This window comes from Pinus tabuliformis, chromosome 6 (genome assembly GCF_031772625.1).
Source record: "Pinus tabuliformis cultivar Carrire ecotype Pingquan chromosome 6, CPIR1, whole genome shotgun sequence".
In the NCBI taxonomy this organism is placed as follows: Eukaryota; Viridiplantae; Streptophyta; class Pinopsida; order Pinales; family Pinaceae; genus Pinus; species Pinus tabuliformis.
Genome location: NC_142292.1, coordinates 18,794,332 through 18,820,670, shown reverse-complemented (window position 1 = coordinate 18,820,670; position 26,339 = coordinate 18,794,332). Strand labels below are relative to the sequence as shown.

The 26,339-nt window shown below is 36.8% G+C and overlaps 1 protein-coding gene and 1 pseudogene across 5 annotated transcripts; both read left to right on the top strand.

Annotated features, from left to right (window-relative positions):
• Positions 1 to 1,208: 1,208 nt before the first annotated feature.
• LOC149257008 (uncharacterized) lies at positions 1,209 to 6,153 on the top strand. Of its 5 annotated transcripts, none has more exons than XM_089413444.1 (4): positions 1,209 to 1,748; positions 2,006 to 2,161; positions 2,281 to 2,427; positions 3,579 to 6,153. In XM_089413444.1, exons 1-3 carry the CDS (start codon positions 1,681 to 1,683, stop codon positions 2,288 to 2,290), a joined length of 234 nt encoding a protein of 77 aa, XP_089269570.1. In that variant the 5' UTR covers positions 1,209 to 1,680; the 3' UTR covers positions 2,291 to 2,427; positions 3,579 to 6,153. The 5 variants fall into 5 exon arrangements, with proteins under 5 accessions (XP_089269570.1, XP_089269564.1, XP_089269557.1 ...); XM_089413438.1 differs by having other exon boundaries at positions 2,006 to 2,427; positions 3,615 to 3,732; positions 5,684 to 6,153; XM_089413431.1 differs by having other exon boundaries at positions 2,006 to 2,427; positions 3,579 to 3,732; positions 5,684 to 6,153.
• Positions 6,154 to 7,748: 1,595 nt separating this feature from the next.
• On the top strand, positions 7,749 to 21,222 carry LOC149257007 (uncharacterized; annotated as a pseudogene).
• Positions 21,223 to 26,339: the final 5,117 nt, after the last annotated feature.

The following is a 26,339-nucleotide window of genomic DNA, read 5'->3' as shown; positions in this document are numbered from 1 at the left end:
ATTTATGTACAGGGTTAAAACCTACAACGTACAACACCAAGAGGTGCTCTCAAGCCTAATATGGAAAAGATATTGTCATGTCACAAAAATATTAGCTGTGTTAAAACCTACAACACAAAGGGGTGCTCTCAAGCCCAATATGGAAAAGATAAAAATATTAGCAGCTTTCGCCTTTAGGTTTTGACAACCCATGGTATTTTTAACCCATGCTTTTTCCCATGTTATTCTTCTCTAATGTAACATTTAAAAGCATGAAATTCTAATGAATTTTCCTTTTTACCTTTTTCATTTTAAATTCAATTCTTACACATTTTGAATATATATATATATATATTTTTAAATAAAGTGGAAAGCAATTTATGTATATATATTATAGTAGCTTTAATAAAAACTAATAATTAAATTAGTCTAGATCCATAGAGGGCATAGAGGAATCAAATCTATTTTCACTTTAAAAGAGATTTGAGCCTCAAGAGATTTGATTCCTCTTGGCACTTGATAGAGTATAAGTTAAGGTGGATTTAGACTAGTTACTAAAAAAAATTAATGTGTGAATTAAGCATATATACATTTAAAAGGATATGGAACAAGATTTTTAATTATGGAGATTTACCTACTTTACCATAGAGATTCTTAATCTCTAAATAAGAATTATTATAATACTATGGTTTATCAATATCACATAACCAAAAACTCATGACACAGACTCTCTCTATAATCTAATTTGATCATTTCTTAAATTTAAATTAAAACAAAAACATAATTAATTTTGAGATAAATTTCAATCCTCTTTTTTTATTATTAAAAATATTATTTGCATATTTCATAAAGATTAAATTCTTATCATTTATCTATTAATTATTGATAATTAACTAAAATTATAAAAACCTTATTCCAAAATAAACATATTTATTAATATTAATATTGCTAAACAAAATTAAAAAATAAAAATAAAATAATGAAATAATTATTAACACTGAATTATTCATATAAAATTAAAATTGAGAGATAACTATTTTTAATTGTGGCAGCTATGCTGATTGCGGATCTTGTTTCAAATGTACTTTATTCAGGGAAAAATACATGAAATATGAGTTTTCCCAGTGGTGCCCGGTCTCTATCCATCTGCCTGAAAGAAGATGGGAGTCAAGTATATAACTTCAACTCAATCAAAGGAATATTGGTGGCAAAAGGAAGGAATGCATGATTGTACGAAAAAGAAAGAATGACTCTTCGAGAGTGAAGAGGCCGGGAATAAGAAAATGCGTGCCACTCCCTACTGAACGAATGAAAGGGAACCACTTTTCTAACTGGGAGGTCGGTGTCCCACAGGGCGAAACCATCTCTTCTGTGAGACTGGAAATCTGCCAATGGGAAATCAATGAATAAAACAAGATGATGTTCAAGAAAAAGGTACAAGGCATAATGTACAGAGGAGGAAGAATCACGGAAAGAGAAGAGGGCGGAAAAAGAAATGCGTGCCTTCGAAGTGAAGGAAAAGAATAAAGGATAAGAAATAGAAGATGAGGAGACATATGAGCACACTGATTGAGTAGGTTGCTGTTCGACGAAGTCTGATAATGGAAGAAGTCCAGAAAATATTGGGTAACTTTTAGCTGGCCTTCCACTTTTGCCTCAGGTGATGGCAGTTACCCTAGCGGGGGGCTCGAACACGGCGGAATGGGATGGTTCTGTCTCCTGCCCTTCGGCTCTCTTCCATTCCGCCTTGTACAAGCGCGCCCACTAAGGTGAGTTTCACAAACAGCCATAACCCAAGGCAGAGTTGAAAGGCCAACAAGAACTTACTCAAAACCTTTTCAACCTCCCTAGCCTTCTATCTCTCGTGGGTATTCATCATTATAGAACCACAAATTCCTATGCCTTCTGTCATAATATTTAGGGTTTCAGTAATTTTTAGCCTTTGGGATTGTTTATTAGCGGTTCAGGCCTGTGCGCAATTCAATCATATCTGATTTATAGCTCACTGGTTTCTTAATGCCAATAGATGCAGGTGGACCTTGATTGAGGTCCGTGCATCACAATTCAATTGTGGGGTTACAACTTGTGGGGTTTCCAATGATTTGACGCAGTTTAGACGCTGGAGGCAATTGAGGGCTGCTCTCCTTTGGCATACTGAGACAAATATCAATACAGAGCCGTGGTACCAGCCCAGAATTGCACCATATGCTCATAAAAAAGCATGGCAAACATCAACTATAATGATATTTTCTTGTGAAATTTTTGCAATATTAATTTCTACTGCTTTTGTTGTCAGTGAAGTCACTGGTGAAACAGCGTCTGCTCGATTCGTGGATTTGTTGAAGCAATGGCATAAAGCTGGAATTGGGCTTAGCTTCTCATTGCATTGAAACTAGTGAAGTCTTGAAACTATACCTGAAGAGCCACCACAAGCAAGCAACCAGCAAGGTAACCCATCACATAAACAGAGTCACTCTTTTTCCGGCCAGTTTTGAATTCATTTCAAATTTTACAAAGAACAAATATCTTTGTACAGGACAAACAGAGATCAAAAGTTAATTCATTGTCATGGTAATCTTGAATATATTTCAAATTGCACAGGGAACAATTTTTTTTTATACAAGACACTAGAAAAACAGAGATCAAAAACTATTTTCCACTTAAGATTATCTGTGAAGCAAGCAGGCTGCAAGTCCCTCGTTTATAAACCATTCCCATGTTACCACTTTGGTAAATTCCAGAGTTCCCAATCTCATATTCTTGAACTCTTGGCTTATAAGAAAGCATTCCATATTTAGCTAATTCTTCTTATATTCCCCTTTGCCTTGACGATTCTTCGAAAACATTGCCTTTGTCTATTTTTCATCATCTTCGTCGTTACTGATTTACACTTGTGAACTCAAGTCAAAATACCAAAGCCCATTCTAAAACTTCAATGGAGTTACACAATCGTTCATTCTTACATTGAATACATATCCAAGAGTCATAGCAACCCAATCATATACACAATATGTTAACTACCCCCAGCAAGGATGCACGAGAGGTACATTTGGTGAATTATCTCATAGATACAAGAATTTCAACTAAAAACAAATCATATCTTGCCGTAAGGACTTTAATATAAAGCCAACTATTAATAACTGCATCTATAATAATGAGATCAGATCACCCTCAGCAAAGTTCTTTTCCTTATTCATGGTAATGACAAAGTAATTGTTAGAGTCTCAATAAATAAGCTTGGGAACTCGTAAGTAGCATATGAGATTTTTTCTTCTAGCTATTGCAGGAAGTTTCCATTGTGCTTATAAATTAGATTGTCATAAACTTTTTTTCTCAAGAAATAAAGTGATTTTTGCCTCTGTTCTTCAATGTTTTCTCTTCTTAGAAGGTCTTTTAGATTTTGCAGTCTAGTTCTTGGGTGTTTTTTTGTACACTTGCATGGTATAAGAGCTTTCACTGTAAACTTCTCCTCTTTTGTTTTGAGAGTTCTGTTGTAAGCCAGAATCAGATTACTACTGATCTAGGTAGGAGGCAGTTTTTTTTTTTTCGCTGCTGCATTCTGAGTAAGCTGATCGCGATACACTTTTCTTTTTTGTAAGATTATAATGGATCCTGAACGTGGATGATGATGCCAGGATAGCCATCAGATATTCTTTGCCGAAACCTAAATCAGATTGGAGTTATTTGTGGATTTTGCTACTCAATTGTCCGAAGAAGAAAGATAGAAGTAAGGGTTTTTTTTCAGTGAACAAGGTGAGGTTATCAATTTTTTTAAATTTGCCACGTAATTATCATTTTTCCCCTAAAGTTTAGTGGCAAAATAATTTTTTTAAATATTTTAGATAAAGTTTAATGGCAAAGATACTCTTTTGGAAGGAATTTTTCAACTTCTTTAATAAAAAAGAACCAGGGAAAAAAAGCTTCCAAACTATGGGTAACAATATTTTATTGGGGTAGAAGTTTGTTGTTGTTGTCGTCTTTTAAGCAAAATATTCAAGAAAAAAATATATTTTTTATTGTCTAGAGGTTATTCCGCAGTTTTTTAGGTCATTGGGTAAAATTATTGGATAAACTATAGTTGTTACAAGTAACTAAATTTGTTAAAATATGGCGGAGTCAAGGACCATAGAGCTCTTTACTCCCTATAATTATCATACTTGGAAAATTTAAATGCAACTGCTTTTGCAATCAAGAGGACCGTGGTAAATATTAAATGATAATCAGTTAGTTTTTACAAAAAGAAGTTGAAAAATTTGTTTATCAGAATAAGCAAGATGAAATCATGAGTTTGATAGGGTTGTATGTGTCAGATAATCTATTGTTTAAACTAGAAAAATGTACCAATACAAATGAAAGTTAGGATAAGCTGGCCACTCTATTTGGAAATATCAATGAATTCCGTGCTTTAAAATTGAAAGCAATATTATCAACTTTGGTACTTAATGAGCATGCCTCTATTCCGGAGTACCTTGCAAAATTCAGGCTTTTGGTGGCCCAATTAAGAGCATTTGGCAAGGGAAAATAGAACCAAAATGTATTTTTTTGATCTTATCAAAGCTAAAAGATCCTTTTTAGGTTCTTTTCATGTGCATTTTATTCAACAATGAATATCGTTGGAGGTTCATTTAAAATTCCCATTTTTGAGACATTATGTGATCGTCCATGTGAGAACAATCTTAAGCTTAAGCAGCTAGATCAAGATGTTATCTCTATCTCTTCGAATTAGGCTCCTGTAGCTCATACCTCCAAAGATAAGCACAATGCCTGGTCCCAATAGAAGAATTTTTTTGCTCAAACCCATGAGACTCCTTTTAAGCCTCAACAAACATTCAGTCTCCACCTCCATCTTACAAGACCAGTGGATCTCCCTCTATGACAAAGAAAAAGCAAAAGAAAAAGAATACGAAGAAGAAAACATATGAGCCATGTTTCCTTTTATGGCAAATCTGGGTATACTAAAGCAAAATGTTTGGAAAAGTTTCAAATATTAGATGATGTATGAAAAAGCATATTATTTCAACAAGTAAAGGACATACTTTATTGGCTCAATCTCAGGCAGATCTATAGATCACTAGACACTTGATTTAGGAGCATCACATCATATGACTTTTTGTCAAGATTTGCTTCCTTCTACATCCCATAGCAATATTTCAGAAATTGTAGTTAGAGGCTCCACTCAACTTGAAGTCTTCGGGTGAGATATTGTGCAGTTGACCAATGAGTGCATTAACAATGTACTCCTTTTTTCCTTGAGATCTTAACAAATTTATTATCCATCTATCAAGTTTGTCATTTAGGTGACGGGAAAACAATTGAATGTCTTCCCAATCAGGTAGTTATTTGAGAACTACATGATCCAATAGTAGTTGTTGCTATTTTTTAAGTTGATCGGGCCTCCAGATTATATAAGTTTTTCAGCTTTCAGTTTTCCTCAACTTAAATTTGATAGTTCATGCTGATTCTTTGAGTAGGCTTTGTCATGAATGATTTGGTCATCTAAATTATAGATATTTATATCAGATGTTCACTCAAAATTTGGTTGTTGGTCTTCCAAAGGTTTCCTTTATTGATGGGGTGTGTGAAGGTTGTGTTCTTGGAAAACAACACCAATATCCCTTTCCTAAAGGGAGAGCTTTAAGGGAAACTACACCTTTTGAGTTGGTGCATAGTGATTTAATGTCATTTTCAACTCTTTCTTTTTCAGGGGCCAAGTATGAACTAACCTTGATGATTTCTCATGGAACCCTTGGGTGTACTTCCTCAAATACAAGAGTGAAGTTTTTGCAATATTCAAGTCATTTAAAGCTTTTATTGAGAAATAGTAATCATGCTTCATCAAGAAGCTATGCACTGATTTTGGGGGAGGATTTTTTTCCTACCGGTTTTCTCTTTTTGTGACACCCCTTTCATTACCCCAAATTTTGTAATGTAATTTCAAATATATAATATTGGGGTGTCAACATTGACGCTATGATGTCAAACTCTCTTATCTGATGTAATGTTTATTTTTATTTATGGAAATGTTAGATCTGAAGAAAGGGGACAACCAATAGATTATGTGATTTGAGTGGAAAGTGGTATCCACCCATTATATTCACCCATGCTATTGAATGATGTAATTCAAAGTGGCATCGAAAATAATATAAATAGCAGACCTCACCTTTCAAAAGATCATTCTGTGTTCCATGATGTAGATGTAACATTGTTTCCCTTCCCATTTAATAAAGAATTCAGTGTTATCGTATATCTTGTTCTCTTTTTTTTTGGGTGATGTATTTAGTTCATGCATTCTTTAATCAATGTTCTCGTGCTTAATTCCCTTCTCCTCTCTTAGCATTCAAACCTCTTGGATCTCAACCCCCAAGATCCAAGTTAGTGGTATAAGAGCAAGTTATGACTCCATGGAAACTAGGGTTTGAAGCCATTTCAATATCAGATTTGCAAAGGGGTCAATTTGCTGCCATTGAAGAACACCAAGACAAATGTGTGTTGGAATCTCGATTGCCGTTACACCAAAACCCGCAGGTGTTAGTAAACAGAGATATTGCCAGAGTTAATGGATCCATGAGAAGTTGTTAAGCACATGTCACAAAACACACGGGGAGCGTTGGTTTATCCAATGTCCAACAATGTGATAAACGCAGTGGTCGAAAATGTAACTACTGAGGCTGAACTTATACATGAAGATGGGGAATTTTTGTTTAGCACTCCCTTTGAGTTCGATAGTAATAACCTGGTCCAAATAATGGATGACAGTATGGGTTTCAACACAGGTAATCTCAAGAGTTTCCATGCCTCTAGCAAAGCCCCAACAATGTACAAAAATATATATAGTAGGGTAGGTGATGTAAAGGATAAGGGAACCACCCATTCTATCAATCCATTAAAACCCAAATTCCCAACACTATTTAGTTCCTCTTCCCATCCAGATTCTGAGAAATTTCCTATAATAGTGTCCCAGCATAATCCTTATGAAATTTCAACAAGATTCCATTTTGTAAAACATGATTTTCAATATTGGTATTCGGTACTTCCTGACTTGCAGCTAACACAACCCTGCCAATATGACGGAGTTGTTTTCTAGTGAAATGCATCGCCTCGACTGCCTTCACCAAAAGTCCTTCAGTCAAGTAGGTCGAGGTTTGAGTCTCCTCAGAGGAAGAAATGTGGGGTTCCTTCACGAAGCCAAAATAATTGTTCATTTCAAAGGGTTTCCCAAATTCATTGTTCGTTTCGAAGGACTTGATAGTAAGGGAGTTGTATCGAATGCTAGACACCCTAAACGAATAAATTTTGTTTAACGTGGCAAACAAACAACATGGATATGCCATAGAGAGCTCCACATTGGAACGATCAACTCATGGTGGCCAGCGAGTGCAAACTGTTACCATCAAAATCAAAACATTGATGGAATAGACGTGCAAGTCTGTGTTAGCTGTCATATTTATCACGACTCCATTGATAGAAAAGTTGGACCTCTTTGGAAACTTCATCGCGTAGTGTCTATATATATATATATATATATAACACGGTAATCAATTACCTCACAAGATCGACGAATGTAGGAAATATGGAAAGTTCAGACAGACAGAAATCCACCATTTGTCTGAAAACGAAAAAATGAGTACAGCCGAGCTGAAATGCTTATGAATCTTTTTTGTATATTTTTATGGATATTACATCCATTCATTTGTATTGGACATAACTGCATAAGTTATTTTGGATAATTTTAAGGTGTGTAGTGGAAATTTGTGGCGACAAATACAGTAATGGATGTTGGAAACAGGAAAATCAGTCGATCTGAGCAAATGAGAGCGCATTCACCGTGAAATGGGTGGTGGCGAACTATCTTCGACTAGGTGACAATATAACTCTCCTTCATGTCTGCCCGAGTAGTGTCCTTTACGGGGTCGACTGGGGAGCCATCGATCTTTTTGTCGACACCTCCAATGAGGAATCCCATCAGAAGCTCGAAGATCAGTTCGTTACCTTCCCGTCCGCCAAGGCCTCAGTTCTAGATCGGCCGCTGGTGGAGGGTAGTATCCCCTCCAAGATTCACATCGTCAAGGACCTTGACATGAAGGAGAGGATATGCCTCATGGGGAGCAGGGTTTTGGGGTCTCTAAGAGGAATTGTAAGAGCAGGCTCAGGAGTGATAGTGATTACTGCAATCACCATTGCATTTGCCCCATTGTTGATTTCAGGTTTCTAAAGGAGACAGAGGCCGCCCCTTCCCCTGATCAGATCATCGTTCTTCATGAACTGCCCAAAGAAGATGAGAGCGTTCCTAAGGATCAAGATCAATCATCAAATGGTGCTAAATAAGAGGAATAGGCACATGATGTGCAAAAGGGGCAACAGAAGAATGGTGCTCAGGAAGAGAAATAGGTACTTGTTGAGAAATATGAACAACAAACCGGTGTTGTTTGTTCAAGAAGAGAAAAAAAAATATGGATATATTCTTAGAAAGCAAGTTCAAAGGGTTTTTGATGTTTTGCACCTACTGTGTTGCACATTGCTTTGTAAGTTGTGTGTGTTGGAAGTAATGGAGAAAGCTAAACTTAGATTATTGTTATGATGATGATAGGATTGAGACTCTAATCTTAGACCTCAGATCCTAATATTTAGGGAGTGGTTGAAACCATCCCGCTAGTGTGAAAGCCTATATATTTGAGGCTCATCTGACTCAATGTGAGGGCTTGTATGAGTGTGTTTCACCTGGAGAGCCATTTAATGTATAGTTTATATATTCACTTTTTATCATGGTATCAGATTTATAGGACGGAGGAACTTGTATGCCGAGTGAAAAATCTGCCCCTCGTGCCTGAGGCGAAATCGTCGCGTTTTTTGGAGGGTTAATCGTGCCGATCCCACTGTAGCACATACGTGTGTTTTTATTTTGTTGACTGTCGCAGATCTGCAGTGTGCAGTTGCGAAGACATTTGCGAGTCCGTGGTGCTAACTTGCGCCGACTATGGAAACAAGAGAGGGGCTGCGTGTTCGAGGAAGGCGGTGACTGTGCTATCGCCAATGATTGAGGACTGTGGATCGCTGGTGATTGATTAAGGACTGTGTAGGAAGCCGTGGAGGAGGTCGTATCTCCATTTAATTGTTTGCAAGCTGCGACGAGATCGGCAGGAGGCCCTCGCCTTATCTGCAGAAACATTATAAATGTTCACCGTCCCAGCGTGGAATATTGTGAGTTGGGCACAAGGTGACTGCTCGGCGCCCGCCATGCTGATGTGAGAGGTCGCGTGTTTAGTTTTAGTGCTTTGCCTTCTGAGAGGAGGAGGCCGCGAGGAGATTGGCATTCAGGACACGAGGAGGACTGCGTGAGATCAGCGCAGCAAAATCAAGATCTGGGCCTGCGCGATCTGAGTGAATTCTGTGGAGATCGTGGAGGCCAGATTTGTGTGAAACTTGTTATAGATAGCCCAAGGAAGGCCAAGATCGCAGGAGGCCTAAGAGTGGAATTCAACCCCAAATCAATCCAGCGTGGTGATTGAGGCGTCGACGACAGCACTGAATCTATGTGATGCTTGTGCCATTTTTTTAATTATCGTTTTGGAAATTTTATTGTTTGAGAATCCTAGAAGTTGCAGGTTGTGGAGATCCCAAAACCAATTGGGTAAATTTTCTTCTAAGTTATGATATGCCACAATGAAAATGCGAAAGTTCGTGCTGATTTGAACCTATCTTCAGAAATATATGTTATCATAAATTGCTAACTACATACATTAGGGTTAGATATTGATAGTGTTTCTAGCTTGTGAGAGGTTGTTTTGTTGCTCGTCGTCAAAGCCGAGGGCACTGTGACCTGTGTGGCATAGAAGCCACAGTGTACAAGGTTCTACAATTGAAGCGCTGCCAAAAGGAGAGGTTCCTCTCCTACATGGTAATGGAGTTGTTGGAGCTTGTTAGAGAACCGTGTGGAGTCGAAAAGAAATCTTGAAGCAAAATAAAGCGAGATAAGCTGGACTTTAACAACATGTCTATATTTTCAGATATTTTTAATTTTGATGATGATCTTTTTCTCATGTCGGCATTTGGCATTAGCATGGGTAGTATGTTTGAGTCAGAAGAAATTTTAGAAAAACAATGTGGTTTTGTTGATGACCACGAGAATCAAGAGGCATAGTCTGTTGTGCAAGATCTTGAGATTGAAAACACACGAGCTGATCTTTAGGAAGGGTGTAAAGAGGAACAAAGTGTTGAAGATCAATTGGACGAGCCACATGAAGCTGATTGCAAAGACGTCGCAGAAGAAGACAAAGCTGGAGAGAATTTAAATTGTGATTATCTCATTAATATTTCTGGGTGTGCAGACGTTACATCAATGAATGATGAAGACATCATCGCTGACTTTCAGATGGTTTCGATGAAGACATCATAGCTGACTTTTAGATGGTTGACACTGGAAATAGTGAGAGGGAAAATTCTCCTATCCAGCCTGCCATAATCTTGAGAAGGGCGAGAATAAGAATTCAAGCTTTCCATCATTGGGGAAGAAATGAGGTGAAGATACATCACTATCTCATGGCGAGAAAAGTGAAGATGAAGCCTCGACTCAAGATGAACAAATATGGATTCACAAGCAAAAAGACCAAAATGAAAACATCTGTTACAAATTTTTTCATGTTTTAATTGTAAGCCCGGATGAGACTAGACCAGTAGGCATATGTTATTGTTTAGTACCCTTTCTCCATTAAGGGGGAGTGTTGAAAGTAGTGGAGAAAGCTAAAATTAGATTATTGTTATGATGATGATAGGATTGAGACTCTAATCTTAGACCTTAGATCCTAATATCTAGGGAGTGGTCGAAACCATCCCACTAGTGTGAAAACCTATATATTTGGGGCTCCTCTGATTCAATGTGAGGGCTTGTATGAGTGTTTGTACACTCTCCAGGTATCTCACCTGGAGAGCTATTTAATATATAGTTTATATATTCACTTTTTATCAATGTGGAAACTTTATAGTTGTTTGCAATGACTGTTCTGATGTATTCTGCAAGTCAGATGTAAATTTGGTGATTTACTTTTCATGATGTATTCTGCAAGTTAGATGTAAATTTGGTGATTTACTTTTCATGTACTTCATAAATTGTTCCCTAGTGAATATTTACATTTTATACTGGATCAACCTAATATGTATTCATGGGAAACTAGAATTGTCTGCATTTCAAGACATCCTCTTATGATTGGGCATCTTAGTTGGTGTATTGCACATACCCTTTGGATGGGAAACTCCATGATGTTAACAACATCACTGGGTCTGATTGGACATCACATTTTTGTAGGATGGAATGGAGATAGGAGAATAGTTGCACACCATTCGGAATCATTTGAGATCATGAAAAAATGCACCAGTAGTATTCCCTTTGTTGTCATCCTTGATGGCCGCCAAAAATTTCCAAATGATTACTACAAGGAATTTTTTCAAGTCCCATACATGACCATGCTTTGTTGACTCTTGGTGCTTATCCTACCCATCCATTGATGCAGGAAGCTAATTATTTTCCACATTGGTTTGTTCATCTCTACCTTGAAGTATCAAGAATGCATTTGGTCTTTATTTTGGAAAATCAACTTTTTAGACCTGCTATTTGGATTTGTACGAGTTGTTTGAAGTGATGAAGGACAGGAAAGAATTATATATGTTATTATTGGTTGTTGTGTTGATTGTGGGTCATCCACAAACACATGGTTATGGATTAACCACAAAATCCCTTGTATTCATTGGCTTTTGGCACATTGTAATCACTTGGCTATGGGTCATCCATAAACTCATGGTTCTGGGTTAACCACACAATACCTTTGTATTCATTGGCATTTGGTTATGGGTCATACACAAACCCACGGTTACGGGTTAACCACACAAAAACTGTCTTTAACGACACTTGGTTATGGGTCATCCACAAACCCATGGTTATGGGTTAACCACATAAAAGCCTTCTCTTCATTGGCACATGATACATTGTAATCATCATGGTTATGGATCACCCACAAACCCATGGATATGGGTCAACCACACAAAACCCTTCTCTTCATTGAATCATATTTCAACATGACAACTAGCTTATCAAGAGCCACATTTAGTAGGAGCTTCTAATGAGGGAACTTGATGCAATGGGGAACATTGTTTCTTACAGGGGAGGATTGATCCGAGTGGAAAGTGGTATCCACCCATGGTATTCACACATGGTATTGAACAACATAACTTGGGGAGGTACTAAAAATACTATAAACAATGGGCTTCACCTTCAAAAGGTGATTCAATGTTCCATGATGTAGATGTAACAATGTTTACCTTCCCATTTAATAAAGAATTTGATTTTATCTATATGATCAATTATGGTGAGTGGAACATGCTCGGGATACAAATTTGGAGGGAGTCTTGTTGGGGGCAAGAGTGGAGGATCCTTTTCTAGAAACAAAATAGTGGCTACATAAACAATCAAATTAGACTTCCTAGCACACAGGTTGTCTCCTATCACCACTGTGTGAACATTTGTTGCTCCACCCATACTTCCACTTCCACCTATCATCCATAAGAGCAACATTCATTCCACCTTTATTTCTACCATGTGGCAACCATCTCTCCATTTGTCTTCAAAATTAGAGAGTCTGCTCAGTTACAACCCTTTTCTCAACTACTTCCTTTATACTACATCCAAAACAAGATAAATGTTGTTCTTCCTTGGGAAATATTGTTCTATTATTTAAGGCGTTTGGTCTCAGTGTAGACCCTTAATGATAGCTAACTTCATCATCTGTTTATTAATCTCTGGTTTGCTTATGAAGCTCTTACCTTGATAAGTGTAATCAAATTTTCTAAGAGTTTCTTCAATGCAATGAATTGATGGTGGTACTAGCAATTATTCTAGTCTTGGTTTTTCCACCCAAAGAGTCTCGTAATAATCTTAACAACATCTTATCTCCATAAGGCATATAACAAGTACAATAATGCTAGACCTTGAATGACTCTTTGAAACTTGATTGCAATGTGTTTTTTGAACCAGCTAGGGAAACATGATTGAACTTTAGACATTTAATAAGCCTTTGCATAGAGGAGTTTCTTTTATTATTGAGTTGTAGTTGAAAATATTGTGTGAGATTGACAACTCTATTTATCTGGTAGAATTTCAGCACTGTGTGATTACATATTTCTTTTCTAAGAGATTGTATACTCCATTTGCACCATATTCACAATTTCTTCTTCCACAACACTTATAATCACTATACCCTTTCGATATTTGATTCCTTGGCTTATCATCAAGAGATTTGGAACAATGATCTGTAGGCAAGACAAATGTAAAGCTCTAGAAATGTTGATTTTATGTTGAATTCCTGTTGATGGCCCTCTAACTTGTCAAATATTTTGACAAACATCTTTTGGAATAGCTTCCAGCACTATCACAAAGATCCACATTTTCAATCAGGAAATGCAAACAAGTAGCAAATGTTGGCACTATTCATTTACTAACTCTGAGGTTGCATAATTAACCATTAACAATTAATCTTAAACTCTAAATATCATGGGAAAAAGCATGGGTTAAGAATACCATGGGTTGTCAAAACCTAGAGTCTAAAAATTGCTAATATTTTTATGACATGACAGTATCTCTTCCATACTGGGCTTGAGAGCACCTCTTGGTGTTGTAGGTTTTAACCCTGTACGGAAATCATTTGCAAACATATTCTTAAAACAAAAAAAATATATAATGGCAAGAACATAAAATACGCAGATTTTCTCTTGGAACCCAAATTGGGAAAACCAAATTGATTTTACATTGTATTTTTTCAATAGTACAATACATTATATACATGTCGAAGCATTCATAAACTCCAATCCATTAATTTTGGATTAGAACATAATTGTAGTTCCCTTTGAATAGATCTACAAAATACCATGGGCAAAAACCATCGTGCTCAAAACCATGTGCAAAAACCATGCACAAAACCATGGGTAGGTCCGCCCACCATCTTTGGGTTTGCCCAACAATTATTGGGTCCGGATAAAAAATAATTCTTAAGGCATTGCCGCAGACCTTGTGCCCCCCTAGCAACATAACAACGGATGCAACTAGTCATGGAAAGAATATAACACATACCCAAAAGGTGCAATAATAACCATCCTAAATCCATTTTAACTTCATATGTACAAAGGGATCAAATCTTTAGTTTTACACAAAAAAAAAATAGATTTGCACTTTGAGAGATTTGATTACTCTTTATGCTTAATAGATTCAAAGTTAAGATGTATCTAGGGTGGTTACAATAATTTTCATATTAAATAAGAATACATTACATTAGATAAGAATATCACAATTTTTCAGAATCATGGTCATTGTCCTTTAAAGACAAATTTAAAAATTTAAACACCTGATCGTACAAGTCACTTTCCCCTTTATGCTCCAAATAATATGTGTGAGCCACATTCTTTATATGCATATCAAAATTTGGAAATATGACCTTTCACATATTGACTGGATCTAAATGAGGATCTTGATGTACTCTTGCAATCATTATCAACCGTCAGGCTCCCTAGTGAGGTAGACAAAACATCCCGCCATGACAATGGTTCATTCATGGACTACATTCGGTTGGTTAGGCCATTTTAAAAACTTTGTCTAAGTAATGCAACATAAATTACTATGAAAATTTTCAAAAGAAAGGGGGGCCCCAAAACTTTAAATGTATAGGGTAAAAATTTTGGGAGGTTGTTGTAGGGGCTACAACAATTGACGAACCACTAGTAGAATCCAACATCTTTGGATTTGTCCCTTCAAAATATGGATTCTTAATAATGATGCAATTCATGGACTACATTCGGTTGGTTAGGCCATTTTAAAAACTTTGTCTAAGTAATGCAACATAAATTACTATGAAAATTTTCAAAAGAAAGGGGGGCCCCAAAACTTTAAATGTATAGGGTAAAAATTTTGGGAGGTTGTTGTAGGGGCTACAACAATTGACGAACCACTAGTAGAATCCAACATCTTTGGATTTGTCCCTTCAAAATATGGATTCTTAATAATGATGCAAGGAATTATTGAATGGATATTTCGAGTACTGCTTTCAGGGACCTGACCATTATAGATGTGCCATCCATCTATTTGATAGTTAGGCCCTATTAATATTTAGGCATTACACGAAGAGTTTACCCAGATGACATAGATAACATGACAAATTTTTTATGGTTTTCAGAACTTGAAATGAGTTTTTGATGTTACTCTGCAGCCAGCAAGCATCCGTAGCCCTAATAGAGTCACTCAAGAAGCACAAGCATTGCTTCACTGTTAATGAGCATCAATAGCCCCAAAGAAGTTACTTGCATCTACAACCTATTTAGGAAGCCTTTCTCATGCCTTTCCCCTTTTATTATATTATTTTTCTTGGTGCAATTTTGCATCACATTTTATTAGGTTGTTTTCACCGAGGGGGATGAGGGATCCCAAATAATTCTCAATAATTAGGTGGGTTGTTTCTTGTTTTACAGAAACTAAAAGAGTTTATGACTTATGTTTTCTCTCTTTCCATATCCCCATATCATGTTTCCAACTCACAAGTGTATGTTAAAATGTACAAAACCAAACATTTAGGACGAGACTAGAAATAGAGTTATGGTTATAGATGTAGGTCCCATGAACTTATTATAGTTTTCCACAAGTATTGACTTGTATTTTACTTATCAATAGGATTAAATCATATAAAAATATTCAAGACATAGTTTTATACCAGTGTCTAGAAGTGATTTCCTCTTGGAGCGACCATCACAATCACACACAACTACTTATTGGGATTTCAACATTTGGGCAAGTCAAGTAAGGGAAGCTCTTTATGTTTTTATTTATGTACAAGCTTGAAAGAGAAAAAGAAATATGGGGGGATAGTATGGGGTACAGAGGGAGGTACCCAAAGGAATAATGTAATAATGGGATGGGCCATAGCTATAAGGTAAGCCCGTGGTATTAAATATATGGTATTGAGAGAACCATGGTAATGACCTATGGTATTGTATGTATGAATCATATATAGAGGCTAAGAGACTCCCCATTGAGAGATGTCAAGGAATATTGTATGGACAAGCATATGGCTTGTGGAGTGTTCTCCTTCCTTAAGGAGTGAATGTATAGTGTTGCCCTACCTTAAGAGTTTTGATACTAATAAAGAGAATTTTATGTATTTATCTCTTGTTATTTCTGGGTATATTTGTTTTATCATATATTTGCAGGTCACATCTATTACACACACAAATATTTATTGAGATTTCAAAATTTGGTTAGGTCAAGTAAGGGAAGCTCTTTATGTTTTTATTTATGTATAAGCTTGAAAGAGAAAAAGCAATGCAAGGAAACAAATCTAAATGGAAAAGTAAATGCAATGGAACTAACTACATGTGAACAAAATTGGAACTGCATGCAACATAAAACATAATGTAAGGAATGAAACGAGTTATGAAAGAAAATTAAACATGCATAACTACTCTAGTAAACAAGCAAACTAAAACCAGTACTAAACCTAGTATAAACTCAAGAGAAGATTGGGATCGGGTGAAGTGGAACTTCTAGTGGAGCCATTTGAGTTGCTCCTAACCTGCAAACATATATATGCCAGCGATCAACACTAGCATGAAGCAATGTGAAAAAGTAAAGATATTTGCCTTTATATCAAGCACAAGAGAGATAAGAACCCACTTACTTGTAGAAGAATTTACCAGAAAGGACTCTTCTAACCAAGTCGTAATTTTACCTTGATATGTAAAATGATTAACTTGGAAACCTTGGAAACCTTTCAAAGATGAGCATGCACTCAGTGAAAAAGCATTATGAAGAGAATCTTGTTGAAAAATCTCAACATGATCTAGTTTAAGGATTCTATCAAGATCACGAGTTCTTGACATAGCCATCAGCAATAACTGAAGTGCCTCATTCTGCTAACAAGTCTCGTAACCTCCAAATGTTGAACAATTGAATTATGATGGATTGGTAAGATCAACGGATGTATGTGGAGTACCATCACTCGAGTGGCATCTCTTTTTTGTCCTTAGATTATATTTGTTATCTCTTGAATATGCTTGCAATCATGTTTTGTGTCATAATTTATATTACTAGGGTCTCAAGGTCTCCTTGGTGTCTTGCTACTATTTTCATACTTAGATTACATTTATTGTTTCTTGAATGTGCTTGTAGTCATGTTTTGTGCCATAATTCATATTACTAGGGTCTTAGGGTCTCCTTGGTGTCTTGCTAGTGTTTTCATAGCATCCTACTTGCATTATTTTTGCATCCTAGTTGTCACATATGTGCCTTAATTATGTTGTATTAGCATCCTAATATTGTTATTTTAGCATCCTATGTGTCCCACCGATGTCCTTATTATATCCTTATATCATATTGATTTTGTCCTTATAGTATTAGGTTTCTCATTAGCAATTTGTATTATATTATAATTCTTGTGGATGACTCTAACCATACGTGTTTATCTACAATACCAAAATGAGTTCATTCTCCAAATCCACTCCCGCGTATATTTTTGCACTAAGGAGTGGATTTAGAAAATCCATGGCTCACACATTTATGGGTGTTAGGATATTCCGACACATAGGAAATAATTGAAGTATAACTTGGTCTAGTGTATGTGAAAATTCTTAGACTTGAAGGAACCCCTACTGCAACAAATATGAATCTACTTCACCTACTTGATTTTTTTTTAACATACATTAACTAAGTTATTCTTCTGAATATTGAAGCAAACTACTTCTGCAACCTACACTAATTAAATATTTGATCTCATAAAACAGAAACAGAGCAAAGAACAAGATACAAAGGACACACTTATTTTTGGACACAATAGTCTCCGGAAAAACCCAATGCGGGAAAACCGGTGCAACAACTATGAGGGTTTACTATTATGCAGGGGAAATATCTAAATACAAATCTAGGATGCTCATATAGCAACCCTTTACAGAGAAAATACTAGTGGAAAATTTGAGTGAGTTTTACCTTACTTCACCCGGCAGAATTCTGGCTGATCCGGCACAAGATTGGCTAACCCCAGCTATTTTTGCACTGGCTTTGCGTCAACCATGCGTCACCTTCTCTTCCCTCTACATCAACTCTCCCGGCTATTTTGAAAGTTCCCAGTAGTTCCAACAGTTTTGGCTATTTCGGCAGTTCTGAATTCTGCGTGACTGGCAGCTTTTCTGCTCAACTCTCTCGGCTACTACGCTGCCTCTCTGCAAGCTCTCTCTGCCTCTTTGTTCTGTATTTTTCGGAAAGTCCTTCTCCAAGATCCTCTCTTCCCTTCAGCTACAAGATCTCCTCAATCGATTTTCCTCCTGAGAACTTCTCACCTCAGAAAATCGATTTCCTCAATCTCTCTGTGTGTATTTCCAAATGTACCCCAAGCCTCCATTTTATACTTTTCCTTTTGAGTCTTCAACGGCCGGGATTAAGTCTCTAATCAATGGCTAAGACTAAAACATGACTTGATCCACCTTTAGATCATTCTCACCCATATTTTTATTAATACCCATTAATATTTTAATTTCCCTAAGTTTAGATTTAAGAACTCCATTAAAAATATTAATTATTTTAATAAAATACAATCTGGATGGAATTTCACCAAACGGTTTCTTGGTTCTTTAGAACTCATGTGCCTTAGCCTCTCCACCCATTTTCAAGGCTAGAGCACTTTCGATGCTACCAAAAACTAACACTCCCTCTTAGCGAGGAAAGTGCTCTAGCAATAATGTATACTTGCATGCTACTTTGTTTCTGAAGCACCACCTTTCTGCACTGCTGTTGCCACCAACACTATGCTACTGATGCTACTGTATTGTTGCCCATGACACTGCCACTGCCATTGTTGCATCTGTACTACAACTCCCTCTCAAACGTTGCATCTACTATGCTGTTAGCATTGCCACTGCTGACATTAGATTCGTATTGAAACCTAGTTGTTGAGAGAAGCAATTGAAAAACATCCAAAATTAGCTGAAATTAACTGTGTTTAGCATAATACAATGAATGTTGGAATTTGATTGCTGCTGATTCTGACCCTCTGAATCTTCTACGCTGTTGCTGACTCTTGCACTATGCCCACTGCACTGCTGCCAACCTTTCTTTGTGATGATTAGTCTCTGGTCTCCAACTACTGCATCTGTCCTCCAAACACTCTACTGCATCATCTGACACTAAGTCCATCTCACTAGTGCTGAATATTGAGCTCCTGTAGCACGTAATTGATCCAAGTGGTGGACTCCTCAAGGATCTTGCCCACATGTAGTCCTCCTGACTACAACTCAATATCGCCCCATCTTCTGTCTGGAGATGCATGAGCACTTATGGAAAACTCATCCTCGTCAATATTTGCTGAAGAAGCTTTAGGATCATGTTTCTCATCCTTGTCCCTTTTCTTCAAAGGACATTGGGATGAATAGTGGCCCATCTCACCACAACTGAAACATTTCACCTTCGAAATGCCTTTCGCTTCGGCTTCTGCTATCCCTTTGATGCTAGAGCTTTATTCTCCTCCTCCTCCTTCGTCTCTATACCACTCCCACTGCTGCCACTGAGGTTGACCTTCACTAGGTCTCTCCTTAACTCCTCCTATTGAAGAGCTGCCCACATCTCCTCCCATGAAAGGTAGTTTTTCTTTGCCCAATATGCTTTGGACGAAAACTTGCCATTCATCCGAGGCTCCATTCAGGGCTATCCTCACCATCACGGTTGGATGAGGAGTGGACCCCACTATAGCAAGATGGGCTCTAGTGTCCTAAAGACGCTGAAGATAGACCTTCTCCTTTCTGCATCAAGGTCCGCTACAACTTCTGCTCCAAATACATTTTTTGTTGTTCGGAAGAACCTTCATACAGAGAAGGCAAGGGTTCTCACATCTCTCGGGTTGTATCCTTGCCCTGCAAGTGTGAGACCACATGATCTCGAACTCCATCGAGAATGAGCCTCTTTGCCTTCCCCTGCTCGGCTTTGTACTTCATCTGTTTATCGTTATTAGCGGGAACAACTACAACACTTTTGACATAGGCCTCGAGATCATATTCCTCCAGAACAACTAAGATTTTGGTTTTCCATATGACATAGTTGAAAACACCTTCCAACCTATCCTGATCTCTGAGCCCATGCGATGCCATTTCACCCAACTGTTGAACTAAATCCTCTAGTCACTTCTTAGCACTGCTCAACAAGTGAGAAATTTGAACTTTCTTGCGGAAAGTTCTCTGAGGAGAAAATTCCCCTTCTATGTGTCTTCGTTCTTTTCTAGGGGATTTCTACCCTGGAAAAAACTGTGCCCTTCAATCACTGCGATGAGGCTCTGCGTCACTCCCTCTGCGTATGCAAACTCACGAACTAGAAATCGTACCTATTTGTCGTCTCACTCAGAAAGATATTTCCTCGGATCTGCTTCTCGAAAAGGACTACGCAATCCTTTAAAGGGGATTCGAATTGCTGCCAAGTGCAGTTTTCAGCCTCACTACTCAGCATTGGATCTGTTCTTTCTATTTCAAAATCAACGCTCTAATATCATGTGAAAATTTCTAGACTCGAAGGAACCCCTATTACAGAAAATCTGAATCTACTTCACCTACTTGATTCTTTTTAACATACATTAACCAAGTTATTCTTCTGAATCCTGAAGAAAACTACTTCTGCACCCTACACTAATTAAATATTTGATCTCATGAAATAGAAATAGAGCAAAGAACAAGATACATAGGACACACTTATTTTTGGACACAGTAGTTCCTGAAAAAACTCAATGCGGGAAAACCAGTGCAACAGTGTTGAAGGTTTATTATTATGCAAGAGAAATATCTGAATACAAATCTAGGATGCTCATCTAGCAATCATTTACAAAGAAAATATTAGCAGAAAATCTGAGTGAGTTTTACCTCACTTCACCTGGCAGAATTCCAGCTGATCTGACACAAGACTGGCTAACCCCGAATATTTTTGCGTTGGCTCTGCATCACCTTCTCTGCCCTCCACGTCAGCTCTCTCAGTTATTCCGACAGTTCCCTGCAGTTCTGGTTGTTCTCGACAGTTTCGGTTGTTCCGAAATTTCTGGATTCCACGTGACAGGGAATGTTTCTGTGTCAGCTCTCCCGGCTATTGCGTTGCTTCTCCGCATGCTCTCTCCGCCTCTCTATTCTGTATTTTTCAGAAAGTCCTTCTCACGGATTCTCTTTGCGTCTCAGCGGCAAGGTCTCCCCAATTGATTTTCCTCCTGAGAATTTTCACTATAGAAAATTGGTTTCCTCAATCTCTCTGTGTGTATTTCCAAAGGAACCCGAAGACTCCATTTTATACTTGTTGAATCTTCAACGTCTCAGTTTAAGTCTCTAATCAACGACTAATATTAAAACATGACTTGATCTGCCTTATAGATCATCTCACCCATATTTTGATTAATACCCATTAATATTTTAATTTCCTTAAGTTTAGACTTATGAACTCCATTAAAAGTATTAATTATTTTAATAAAATACAATCCGGGTGGAATTTCATCAAACGGTTTCTGAACTCATGTTCCTTAGCCTCTCAACCAATTTTCAAAGCTAGAGCACTTTCGATGCTACCAAAAACTAACAATGTATAGTTAGGTAACGTGTGTTTCTTTAGTATGTACTTTTTGTAACTTACAATCTGACGGTCACGATATGTTCTAGACATGAAGGATCTGACGGTTCATTCCCTCCTTGGTATTACCGATACTCGATCAATGGCATAACACCCGATTGGTCCATGATTTCTATTTAAAGAACACGGAGTGTTATTTTTCCGGTGACCGTTCATGAGAGAAGCTTATGTAAATTTTCTTTCTTTTACATTAATAAATTTCCTAAAGTGGCCACATTGGCTCGGGCCGTGGAGTGTTTCCCTCTTTGAGGGTTTTAACCATAAGAATACTGGTGTACTGATCTATTATCTGTTTGTGAGCTGTGTCCTTTAGTGTTCAATCTAAGGAACCTATGTTATAAATTCCTACATGGAATCAGAGCCATTCGAGGGCCGCATCCATTGGTGATCTAAATCTGAAGTCGGTACAATTGCATTTGAATTTTGTTTCCTAGATCTATTGTTTCTAACCACTTTCGGGCTGAGAGGACTATTCTATTGTGTTAGGAGCATCTATTCCAGTGAGGAACCCCTTTCGTTTCACGTGAAAAGGTTTTCGGTAGCCCTAGCTACGTCATTTTTAAGATTTAGAGGTATACAATCTTTATTTGCAATGACAGTTATTTATCTATGTCTATTTCGGTTTATAGTCATCTATAATTTTTTATTATCGGATCTATAGCTTTCATTTCTGCTTATGCTCTTTGCCCTGCGCCTCTGCGCGATTTGGGCAAACCAGAAACATAAAGAACTGATTTTTCTCATGCGTATGCTCTTTTCCATCACGCCTTAGTGTGATCTTGGAAAATCAGAAACATTGAGGAAAATATTTAGTTTCCGGGGGACTAACCTCAAATCTAACTTTAAGTCGTAAGGCTTACATATTTTTGCTTGTTTGTTTGGTTTGTGTGGTTGTTTTTTATTTTGTAGGCAAAAATGGGTTTTTCAAGTAAGCATGCACCCCAAAGCTTCAGAGAACAAAAATAAATAAAAAAATTCTTCCTTTCCAACAATTACGAAATCTTTTAACTAACTCACTTGGTCTCAAGTTACTTTATGAGAATATAGGTCTTGGGTTCAGGTCTTTTTTTTGATTAAGTTATTTTTTCAACAAACATATGTAACATATGTTTTAAAGTTACTTTATGTAAAAGTGTTCTCACCAATTATAAAAAGTGAGTCACGTATAATCATAAAGTCACCTTATCTTTTATTTAAGTTACAATTTAGTGAATAGTTCATAAAGTACCATTGTAAAAGTGACTCTTATTTATTTATAAAAGTGGGTCACATAAAGTAATATTTTAAATAAAGTGACCTAATTAGATTAAGTCTGGAAATGTGGAGATTTTTTTTAAAATATAACATTATCATCAACTTTCCAAGATTCACATGGTTCGTTGACATCTTCTATAACATTTCTTAAAGAAACCATAGCCTCTTCATCCGGAAGTCGTTTTCAGAGCCGTCTTTTTTAATCGGCCTAATTTTTCGAGATATTTCCATTGGAATACTTAGTTTCGGCATATACAACTTCAATTTATTTTTAAATGGAAATTCCATGCCTAGTTATTCTTGAAAACACCAACTATTTCCAATGGAAATCCTACATGGTGGATTTACTTAGAAGTAAAGGTATTTATAGAATAGCCTCAGGCCAAGAGTTTAAACCTCAAGATGGAGACAAGCTAGCCAAATGGGAAAATAATCAAGATCAAACACGTGAGTTGATAGGGATGTCTATTTCTCCAGACGTTAGATTCCATATTGCAGAAATTGATACCCCGATGAAGCAATGAAAAAACTCAGTATTGTTTTTGGAATTAAAAATGAAATTAAAACCCATTAACTCGAAAATGAGTTGATTACTTTGGACCCCAATAATTTTTCTTTCATTAAAGATTTTTTGTCCAAGTTCAAGATCCTTAGACTTCTCTTGTAAGTTGTTAAGTTTAAGAAGGAAGATGGTAGCCTTATCTATTCCATTCTTACTAAGTTAGCACCAACCTATTATGTGTTTGTTTCCACCTTCCCTTCTACTAGAGAATCCTTTATTTCTCAAGGACAAGACTACAAGTCCCCCTCTTTTGATGTTTTTTGTGATTCTTTAATAAGAGAACAAGAAAAACTCTTACATATTGGTCTTCTTAATACTGAAAACTCTTCTAAGAAATCCTTAGTAGCCCAACAACAACCAAGTTCAAATAATCCTAAAAAGTTGCATATTAAAAAGAATGGTCCTAAACCAAACAAGGGTCTTAAGCAATTTCAATTTCAAAATGAAAAATCAACTCAACAAAATGATAAGGAAAATAAAAACAAAGGGAAGAAGACTGATAGAATTTGCAACTTTTGTAATCGTGATGGCCACTTAGAATCCAAATACTTTAAGAAGATGGAAGCCTTGGAAGCAACAATGAAAAAGAATAACATCCATTTGGAGCACTCTTCAACTTCATCTTCAGAAATAACATTTTCTGCATGTGGTTGTCAAGCATCTTGTTCTGGTTATACACTAAATGTATCTTCTTCTACTCATTCTCATGAGTGGTTCATTAATTCTGGAGCTTCTTATCACATGGCCAAAAACAAAGCCATGTTTTTTTCTTTAAATGATTGTAACACCAAAAATATATGTTGGTGATGATAGATTTCTTAGTCTTGTAGGGACTAGAACTATTCATCTAGACAATAGTCAATTTAATGATGTATTATGTGTTCCTACTTTATCCTGCAACCTTCTATTTGTATATCATATAACTCATTCAAGTGGAGGTAAAACCGTTGAATTTTCACCTCATGATGTTGTGATTAAGGACTTAAGAGATCTTAGACAAATTTTAGCTACTGACATCGTTGATGATTCTACAGGGTTGTATAAGTTTAACAACTTCGGGTCATCAAATCTTCCCTTGGTATTTTTTGCTCATAATGATGAGTGAACAAACTTTGACATGAATGATTTGGTCACTTAAATTATCGCTCCCTTCAAAATTTATGTAAAGAAAATATGGTGATAGGTCTTCCTATGGTATCTTGCAGAGATGGTGTTTGTTCTAGATGTGTATTCGGAAAACATCATCGGGATAGTTTTGCCCCTTGGCATGCTTCAACCCCCTTACAGCTTGTGCATAGTGATTTATGTGGTCAACTTATAGTTGTTTCATTCTTTGGTTACAAGTATTTCTTAACTTTTATTGATGCTTTTTCCATACGCACTTGGATATCCTTCTTAAAATTCAAGAGTGAAGTCTTTAACATATTCTTGGCCTTTAAGGCCTTTGTTGAGAAATAATATGCACATCAAATTTTTAAGCTAAGATCTGATAATGGCGGAGAATATGTTAACAACAAATTCATCAACTTTTGCACCGAGCATGCAATTCAATTGCAAGATACTATTCCATACTCCACAACAAAATGGTGTAGCTGAAAGGAAGAATCACACCTTAAAGGAAATCGCTAATTGTATGCTTCAATCTAAAGGACTTAGTCTTAATTTTTGGGCAGAAGCAATTAACTGTGAAAATTACATAGTAAATAGAACTCCTACTAAGGTTTTAAATAATATCACTCCAGAAGAAGCATGGAGCTCAATTAAACTAGATGTAAGTCACTTTCGTGTTTTTGGAAGTGAAGCATGGACCCATATTCAAGATCGGAATCATAAAGCTTAGAACCTAAGAGTGAAAAATGTATTTTTGTTAGATATTCTGAAGATGTCAAAGGATATAGACTTCTTCAACTTAAATCCAAGAATGTAATCATTAGAAGAGATGTAAAGTTTGTTGAAAATATATCAGCGTATGAGCCTAGTTCGGCGAATGTGCCACCTCTCTCTATCTCTTCCACTTCTGAAAATATTTCTTCTTCAGATGATGACAACGAGGATGACAATCATCCCCCACCTTATCGTGATCTTCCTTCAACTCCTCAACTTCCAAAATGGGTCTGCGCTACTCGAGATGCAACAGGGGCTCTTGCAGGTGATCCTACAGATCAACGTCATACACGTTCTTTGTTTGATAGAGCCTCTTCTATATTGCCTCAAGTTTCAGCGAATTATGATCCTGACACCTTTGCAGAAGCTTCAGGCCATCCAGATTAGGACACAACTATGAATGAAGAATATTGTTCATAATTGGAAAATGATACATGGGACCTTGTTCCTTTTCCAAAGGAACGAAAACTTGTTAGATGCAAATGGGTTTACAGAACCAAGTTTGGACCAAATGGATAAATTGATAAACATAAAGATTGTCTTGTTGCTAAGGGTTTTTCACAAGTTGAAGGCATTAACTACACTGAAACCTTCTCCCCTGTTGCCAAAATGAACTCTCTCCGCCTTGTTCTTTCCCTTGTTGCCTCTTTCAAATGGGAAGTCCATAAGATGGATGTTAAATCTGCCTTCTTGCATGGAGACTTACATGAAGAAATATATATGGAACAACCTCTTGATTTTATACAAAAAGACTTTAGCCTTGTATGTCAGCGCAAGAAATCCTGTTATGGTCTCAAGAAAGCCCCTCGGGCTTGCTATGCCAAAATGGATAACTTTCTTTTAGATACTAGCTTTTCTAGGTGTCATTCTGACAATACTATCTACACCAAGAAAGTATGTAAGTCCCTAATCATTCTTGTTCTTTATGTTGATGATCTTATCCTTATTGGTAGTGATCCCAACCTTATAAACCATGTGAAGTCTAACCTTAAAAAG

Bases quoted from the DNA above. Each gene is read 5' to 3' on its own strand.
- LOC149257008 (XM_089413438.1), top strand. From the start codon at position 1,681: ATGGGATGGTTCTGTCTCCTGCCCTTCGGCTCTCTTCCATTCCGCCTT. The intron at 1,749-2,005 runs GTGAGTTTCACA...TAATGCCAATAG, and splicing joins GTACAAGCGCGCCCACTAAG to ATGCAGGTGGACCTTGATTG.